Source organism: Petaurus breviceps, unplaced genomic scaffold (genome assembly GCF_028583685.1).
Source record: "Petaurus breviceps papuanus isolate PSGF00001 unplaced genomic scaffold, PetGlider_PUasm1.0 90919, whole genome shotgun sequence".
NCBI classification, from domain to species: domain Eukaryota; kingdom Metazoa; phylum Chordata; class Mammalia; order Diprotodontia; family Petauridae; genus Petaurus; species Petaurus breviceps.
The window spans coordinates 41,425,125-41,434,195 of record NW_027187378.1 but is presented as its reverse complement, the minus strand read 5'-3'; the positions used below and the strand labels follow the sequence as shown (position 1 = coordinate 41,434,195).

The 9,071-nt window shown below is 39.6% G+C and overlaps 1 protein-coding gene across 1 annotated transcript in view; it reads right to left on the bottom strand.

Annotated features, from left to right (window-relative positions):
* The window catches only part of GOT1L1 (glutamic-oxaloacetic transaminase 1 like 1), a 7,486-nt gene extending 4,195 nt beyond the window's left edge, over nucleotides 1-3,291 (bottom strand). Inside the window, exons 1-2 of the mRNA XM_069075395.1 lie at nucleotides 3,177-3,291; nucleotides 2,303-2,484 (exon numbers count right to left, since the gene is read on the bottom strand). Coding sequence (XP_068931496.1) covers nucleotides 2,303-2,484; nucleotides 3,177-3,291 — 297 coding nt within the window. The remainder of the gene's footprint in view (nucleotides 1-2,302; nucleotides 2,485-3,176) is intronic.
* Between the last annotated feature and the right edge of the window lie 5,780 nt (nucleotides 3,292-9,071).

Below are 9,071 nucleotides of genomic sequence, written 5' to 3'. Positions count from 1 at the left end.
TACCCTTTCTGCGAACTTTTCTATCTCTTCTGATAGCTCCATCATCCTCTCAGTTTCCCAGGCTCATTGACTCAGTTTCCTTTGATTCTTCTTTCTTCCTCACCTCACATATCCAATAATTTGACAATTCCTCTTTCTTTTACTATTGAAATAGCTTTCTCATCCGATCCATCTTTGGCATCCATCCCCTACTTTAACCATCTTAATTCAAGTTCCTTTCTCTTCTGACCTAGACTATCATAACAGTTTCCTAACTGGTCTTTTGGCTTCTAGGCTCTCCTGTCTCCAGCCCAACCCATCACCTGTCCATCTCTTTTCCTAATGCACCACTATAATATCACTTCTCTATACAAAAATCTTAATTGGCTCACCATTATCTAAAGTCAAAACTCCTGATTCTGACATTTAAGGCTCTTCATAATATACCTCCAACCTACCTTCCTCGTCTAATCTATTCTCCTTCACACATTCTACAGGGTGTCCCTAAAGTCCGTACACATAGGAAATCTCATTAATTATGCATATTTTCAAGAAATGAAATGAATGAAATTTTCAACAACATTTTATTTAATTAGCATAAATTTTAGTCATGACAATTTCATATGGAACAAAAGCTTTCATTAGCTATTGGGGACTATTTTCCATATTAATGATATTAATTTAATTTAATTAAAGAGATTTCCTATGTGTCTCCTATGTCTTCCTATGAAATCTCATTTATGCTAATGTACATTCCTACCAAGCTGTACTCTAGTATTCTGCAGCCCTCCATTTTTACCTTACCCTCTCCCATTCCCATTCCTTTACTCATGACATTCTCCCTTTGGAATAGTTACATTTGTTGAAGTCTTTATCTTCTTTCAATGCCCAATTCAAATACTAGCTGTTTATTGAAAGCTTCAGTGACCCCTACCTTATTATCCTCTACTCCTAGATGAAAGTGGTTTCTCCCTCCTCAAATGTCTTCACATAATATTCTTCCTCTAGTTCTTCTTCCTGAGTCACAGTCTTCCTTCTATCATATTGATTTGTGCCTCCAATACATCAACAATCAACTTCCAATTAGACTCTATGATCATGGAGGACAAACACTTTGCTATTTTTCTTTTTTGTATCCCTAAGACCTAGCAGAAGGCCTTACACAGAGTAAGTGCTTATTAAGTGTTTGTTAAATTTGAATTTTAAAATGGAGAAAGGAAGATGAGAGACTTAAGAATAGAGGGATCACTCCTCGCTGAGGAGTCAGAATAGGTCTTAGGGAGAAGTAGAAGGAAGAAAATGAAGATGAGGAAGAGGGATGAAAAGAATGAGGAGGAAGAGAAAGAAAATGAAGAGGAAGAGAAGGAAGAGGAGAAAGAAAAGAAGGAGAATGAGTTTGAGGAGAAGAAAGAAGAAGAAGATAATAAGGAGAAGAGAGGGAGAAAGAGAAAAGGAGTTCTGGAAAAAAAGGATGACATCCTGAACTAAGATGAGCCTTGAAGGAAAAGAAGGATTTCAGCAGGAGAGGGAAGTGGAGGGAAGAAGAAAGGGGAGTTCATTTCAGACATGGGAAATATCCTATACATTTGGCTGAAACATAGAGTATACAAAGAGAGCAATGTGAAATAAGAGTTAGAAAAGTAGGTTCAAGACAAATTATGGAAGGCCTTGAATGTCAAATTAAAGATTTTGTATTGTACCAATAGAGAGCCTCTAAAGGTTTTTGATCTGGGTAGCTTCAAAAAGTTTAAAGTGCTTTTTTATTGTTACCTCATTGAGAGACAGTGGTTTAAAATGGTAAGAGCCCTGGATTAGGAGTCAATAGACCCAAACTCTAATCTGGACCATACTCTTAACTAGGTCTAGAATCTTGGACAAATTATTTAAAATTCAGTTTCCTCTTTCTTCCTTATTGTGGTAACATTAACCTGGAATGGATTGTTCTGTATCCATAGGTGGTTTTGATGGTTGGGTATGCTTCATTTTTTTCCTTTGGTGGGGGAGATAGGTAGTGAGAAAGTCACTTTCTGCTGCCACCCTTGCTAGAAATCTAACAACCTCCTCAACACAGAGAGATTGCTCACTGGGTACTCCTTCCAGATGACCAAACAATAAAGGACTGGGGCTGACCAATAATCATAGTACATCAGAGTTCACCTAGTACAACCCCATTTTACAGATGAGGAAATTGAGAATTCCTCTCAATGAAAGGATAGATGGGAAAGCCCTTTGAAGCTACCTTGCTCAAAAGCCTTCAGGGATGCCCCTTATTTTTTTGGAGCCTAGTTAGGACAAGGCGAAGGAGAAAAAGAAGTCTTCTCACCCTGTTGTCCACAATGGCTGGGCTATGTCGACCGACAAGTAGCTCCGTAGCCACACGAACGAATGCTTCCAAGCCATGTTCAGGAAGGTAGTCATAGTTGTTGGAGGGATCATGGGCAAGCTTCATTAGGGTCTTGGGCACCACAGGCGGAAGCCAGGGCACCTCACTTCCCGTCATGCAAACTGTGAAGGAGATTAGAAAGATAATTCTGGAAGTCACTGGTTTCTAGTTGTTTTCATGGCTTTGTAGACAGTCTGCCTATAGCCTATTGGCCAAGGCTTCCCTTGAGAGTTACCTGGGATAGGAGACCTTGAGTACCTTTGTCTTTTTTTTTTCTTTGCAAAACAATGTGTTAATTAATGCACATAATTTATTTCTTTTTATAAAGGTCACTGATGAATTCTGAACCCATTTAATGGTTGAGAGGTGATATACATATATGCAGACTATCAATAGCCTGTATTAAACTCTACCTTTTTCAAGCTATTAACAAGGATAAGATCCAGTTGCATATCATATTTGGAACCATCTTAGTTCAAGGGACCTAGAAATTGGGCAGATGGAGAAAAGGGCAACAACACTGAGCATGTAGACTGGAAGGGGCACAATGGGCAAAAAGACCATGGTTCTTATCCTGTTCCTAAAAATGGTATGGAGAACAGAGGAGTAGTAGAAGGGAATGGTGGAATACCTGGATAATTTAGGACTATCCCTTCCTGCTCACTACAGGGCAACTCGGTTACTAAAAAGAGGAATCACTGAAGACAAAGGCTTAGAACACCTCTTCCCCAACATTCCCGCTTCCTCCTTGCCCAGAATCAGTTAAAACATATTAAACACTGAGTCCCTAACCGTCAGCTCATGCAATGTCTACCTTTATAAGCCAGGTACACCTTGTTGGGGTTCTCATCTTGGTGGAAGTCATCCAGTAATTTGCCCACTGTCTTTGGGGCAAGGGGCACATCCAAGAATACAGAAAGGGTGGGCATAATTGAGATAAAAACTGAACAAAATCTAACAGTATAGAGAACCACTTTCCTTGCTCCGTTCTCTTTGGACACTTCTCACACCCACTTCTTTCCTTCTTTTTCCTAGTTCCTGCTTTCTTCTCAGGCAGTGTCAAAGGTGGCATTGAGAAGCCAGTTACCAGAGCAACATAATACCTGGAGGTCAGGCACCATGGCAATAGTAGTCAACAAATGCAACTTCAACATTCCACTAGAATGACAGAAGCACCCATTGAGAATGGCTAATATGAAAGATTGCCTGACTCTCAGAAAGAGGACCCTAATAAAACAAAAAAAATCAGACTCCTGTAATAGTAATGGGAATTTGAAGCTCTTCCCTGCCCCTTGGCCCCTTGACAGGCTTAAGTGCATTTGAGGACCTTCCCTGGTTTGAAAATATCCTCTGCCCCATAATAGGCTGAATGTGGTCACATAGAGCCTGTGGTAGGAGGCTTGTTTTTTAGGAATGCCCACACCTTGCTACTTTGTGATTGGGCAGTGGGTCATGAGGGTTGTGACAGTCTCTGACCCTGGGGAAGACTATATATACCCTGATGTGAGGCTTTGCTTTGGGGCTCACTCATAGGAAGAGTTGTGTGATTTGGCCAGATGAGACTCTGGGTAGCCATTGAGCCCCCCAGCTTTGAAAACCAAAATGCTGGTGCTTCTCTTTCTGGTAACTAACTAGGTATGAATGTAATGGTCAGACAGCTTAAAGCCCTGTCTGCTGAATTGTGTTATTTTCTCTGTATTTTTGTCTGCTTGTAACTTCTGTTTGTATTCTCTGAAGTTCAGGGTGCTGACTTTTTCCCCTGAACTAGATAAATGATATATGTTTGATTGATTAAAGTAAGATTGTTAACCCTTTTTGAGTTGCTTTCCTTTAGAAAAGCAGATCAAAGAACCTGTGCTAGCAGCCATCCTGGGTATGCCAGGGTGCTTGCTGCTACAACTCCCTTACCCATTCACCCTCATCACTACTAGCAACAACAAAAATCAAGAGTAGCAAACCACCTGTATGAGGATGCAGAGCAATGTCCTTCCAGGTTACTGTTACCACAAGGAAGGTAAGATAGCTAAACTGTTAGAGCAAGAAGGGAATTGCTGTTGTTGATGTCCTTGAGGAGGGTACCATACTCTATCCCACTAGGACTTCCTATAGCTAGCAAACAAAAGCTGAGAGAATTAAGGTTTTGTTTTGTTTTGTTTTTGCTGGTGTTTTAAGGCTACCCTGTTAAATTGTTATTTTAAAAGTTGTCTTTGGAGGTTCTCCCTCATCCAAAAAGCCATTTGGGACCTCATCACGTTAAAAGCTGTGACATTGCAGATGTCTGGCTTCCCAGGTAGCTTTCCCAGGTGTATCTGGTTGGGTTTCCTTTGTAACATGTGTCTCTGTGGAAGTGTAATTGAATTGCCTAAGATTTTAAGCAAAAGGACTTGACAATGATGACTTGGGAACAACAGCAGCTGTGTCATTGATAGTACCTTCTGGGCTCCTTTTTTCTCTTGTAATAGAACTCAACGATTAGAAGTCATGGGAACCTTTACAACTTGTATAAGGCCTTGAATGAAACAGAAATCAGAACACATATTAATAAAGCTGAGGAAAGTAGCAACTCAAGTAGAAGAATAGGTACAAAAAGCTACTTGTTTTGCTAAAGTAACCAAGCTTCCAACCAAACCCAGCACGTTTTGCTTGCCATTGTATCTATGGAGAGAGAAGTAAAGTCACACCAAGTCAAAAAGCTTGTATGAATTACCTACTATGTGCTAAGTAGAGGGAATACAAAAGGAGACAACAATAGCCCCTAATGAAACAGGAGAGCATTGTACACAGTAACAGCAACATTGTACTATGATCAGCTATGAATAACTTAGTTCCTCTGAACAATACAATGATCCAAGACAATTCCAAAGGACTCATGATGGAAAATGCTATTCACACACAGAGGAAGAGCTGATGGAGTCTGAATGCAGATTGAAGCATGCTATTTTCACTTTGTGTGTGTGTCTGTGTGTGTTTCTTTCCTTTTGATCTGCTTCTCTCACAACATGACTAATATGGAAATATGTTTATATGACTGTGCATATATAACCTATGTCAAATTGCTTACCATTTTAGGGAGAAGGGAGGGAAGGGAAGGAAGAGGGGAGAAATTTAGAACTCAAAACTTTTCCAAAATGATTGTTTAAAATTGTCTTTACATGTAATTGGGGGGAAATGCTATTAAAATATATTCCCTCAAGGAACTCACAGGCTGATGGTGGAGACAATATGAACATGTAAGTACAAACAAGTTATATACAGGATACAAAGGAAATAATTAACAGAAGGAAAGCACTGGCATTTAGGACTCTGGGAAAGGCTTCTTTCAGACTGTGGGATTTTAACTAGGACTTGTAGGAAACCAGGAAAGGCAATACGTAGGGATAAGGAGAGACAGGATTTTGTAACTGGGAGGTAGCCAGTAAAACTACCCAGAATTGGGAGATGGATTGTCTTGTGGAGCAGCAAGGAGGTCAGTTCCTTGGATTGCAGAGTACATAAAGACCAGCAAGGTATAAGAAAACATGAAAGGTAAGAAGGACTTTAGAGGTCAAGGATTTTATATTTGCTATTGGATATAGTAGGAAGCCTCTGAACTTTATTGAATAGGGGAGTGATATAGTCAGACCTATGCTTTAGAATGACCAGTTTGGCAGCTGCAGCGAAGAGAGGCTTGAAGCAGGTAGTCCAGTAAGAGGGCTTAGACTAGAGACCAGGCATGAGGTAACAAGGTCCTACAGCAGGGTGGTGGCAGTGTCAGAGGAGAGAAGAGGGATTATGGGAGATATGTTATGATGGTAAAATCAATAGCAGTTTGTATATGGGAGGTGGATGGAGGATAACATCTAGGTTATGAGCCTAGGTGATAGGAAGATGGTGGTGTCCTCAATAGTAATAGGAATTTTTGAAGAGGGGGGAGTTTGGGGGAAAAGATAATGAGTTTGATTTTCTATTCCATTTAAGATTTCTACATCACATCCAGATGTCGAATTGGGAGAAGTGACTCCTAATTGGAGGAGAGAGTGCTGGTATGATTCTGTTTGAGGAGTAGAGTTGGTATGAATGGTTTTTGAGGAAGAGACAAATGTGGTTCCAGACATTCTTCAGGAAAGAGACACATTAAAAACATTTTGAGTCTTTGAAAAACCTAGAGCTAAGGGTGGAGTCAAGATGGTTGAGCAAGAGTCAGCATTTTTGCCCAGCAAACCCACCTCCTCCACAGCAGCCTAGAAAATGTGCTAGACCAAATCTGATCAAGAAAGCCAAAAAAAATTTAAAAAGTCAGAATGAGTCACTTTCCTAGTCCAGGGAAGGTTGGGAAGATAGACAGAGGGAGGTGTACAGACACTAGGGAAGTGACTGACCAAGAGCACTGTAATGACAGAAACAGAAGTGAGAGTGATGGGGGACATTCTAGCCTCAGGGATGGTAAGGGAGCAGAAACTGAACAGCAGGACTGGACACACCAGGGCAAAAAGAGATCTCAGGGGATCCCTAAAGCAATGCTGGGAACAGGAACAGGTACCATCTAGCAGCTCTGTCCCCACCACCCCATTCCCAGTCACAGTTCCAGGGTAGAGAGGAGCCATTTCAATCATTAGTTAAGAGCGGCCCTAGCTTTGTATGGAGCAAGGAACAAGTTCCAAAAACTTAACTGTGCAGCTCTGAGCCCAAGAGCAGAGGGAAACTCAGTTCTAACTTTTAGTCCTGAATATAAGCCTGCATTGCAGTAACCAGGGCAAAAAACCAAGATCAAAGGGGAGTGAAGCAATTCAGTCTCTTTGAACCTAGCAAACAAACCTCCCAGTGGGCTGATAGTGATTGAGTCCAGCAGCAGTCAAACAAAATTTAAATGAGTTATAGGAAGAATTAGTAAAACTATGTTAGTAAGGGACTTCGATTTACTTTTTTTTTTTTTGAGATTGAATAGGCTTTATTATTCATACAGAAAAATAAACAGATCCTAAAAACTGCCACTGGGTAGGGGATGGGAACGGATGGGATGACTTAGATAAATCCAACCATAAAATAAACAAGAAAGAAGTTAAAGAGCTGAATAGAATTTTAGAAAAGTTAGATATGATAGACCTCTGGAGAATAGTGAATGGAAATAGAAAGGAATGTAGCTATTTCTCAGCTGTGTATGGCACCTTCACAAAAACAAACCACATATTAGGGCATAAAAACCTCACAAACAGATGCAGAAAAAAATGCTATAAAAATTACATTCAATAAAGGGCCTCTGAAGCATAGATTAAAAATTAATTGCAAGCTAAATAAGCTAATTCTAAAGAATTAGGGGGTTAAAGAACAAATCAAAGAAACAATAACAGTAGAAACAATAGAACAAAGAAACAAAAACAATAAACATTTCATTAAAGATAATGACAACAATGAGACAACATACCAAAATTTGTGGGATACAGTCAAAGCAGTACTTAGCAGGAAATGTTGGGGCAGCTAAGTAGTGCTGTGGGTAGAATGCCAGGCCTAGAATCAGGGAGACTGGAGTTCAAATCCAGCCTTAGACACTAGTAGTGTGACTCTGAGCAAGTCACTTAAACTTTGCCTCAGTTTCCTCATCTGAAAAGTAGGGAAAATAATAGCACCTTCCAGGATTGTTATTAGGATAAAATGTAAAGCATTTTACAAATCTTAAAGGGATATTTAAATAAAAGCTCTTCTTCCTTTTCTTCTTCACAATTATCCATTTCTAATCAAGGCCTACCCTATCTCCCTCCTCTGCCCTGAAGCCTTTTGGGAACATTGAGGAAGGACTAAAGACTCCAGATCACAAGGATCTTTCCTTTCTTTGAATCCTTTTACTTTTATTGCCCATTACTCTTTTCTGCAAAAATTAGCACTTTCTTATAGACATATGTGCATGTTTTAGATGTGTGCTGCTAATCATCCTAACTAAATTGTAAGCTCATTAAGAGCAGTTAGTATCATAGAAAGAACCCTGAATTTAGTGTTGGGGGACTTGGGTTAGAATACCAGCTCTACTATTTAATAATTTTGTGACTTTGGATAAATTGTTTAACCTTTCTATGCCTCATTTTGGCAAGAAAAGTATGAGAATGAAAAAAGACCACAAACATCACCCAGTGGTTTTCTCATCTGTAAGAATAAAGTCATAATAACAGCTAATTTTAGCTAACTTTTATATAGCATTTACTATGTCAATCATTTAATAAACATCAATTAAGCTCCACTATGTACTAGACACTGTGCTAAGCACCAGGGATACAAAAAGAGTCAAAAGACATTCCCTGCCCTCCAGGAACTTACAATCTAATGAGGGAGACAACAAATAATTTTATACAAAGAAAGTTATATATAGGACAAATAAGAAATAATTAACAAAGGGGAGGCACTAATAATAATGATGGTAACACAACAATAGCAAACATTTATATAGTGCTTACTATGTACCAGGCTCTGTGCTAAACACTTTGAAAACATTATCTCATTTGATCTTCACAACAACCCTGGGAAGTAGGTACTATTATTATCCCTAATTTATAGATAAGGAAACTGAGGCAAACAGAGGCTAAGTGACTTGCCCAGGGTCATACAGCTAACAATTGTCTGAGGCCAACTTTGAACACAGGTCTATATTAAAAGGGGTTGGGAAAAGCTACCTGTAAAAGCTAGGATTCTTAGTTGAGACTGAAAGGAAAGCAGGGAAATCAATAAGCAGTGATGAGGAGGG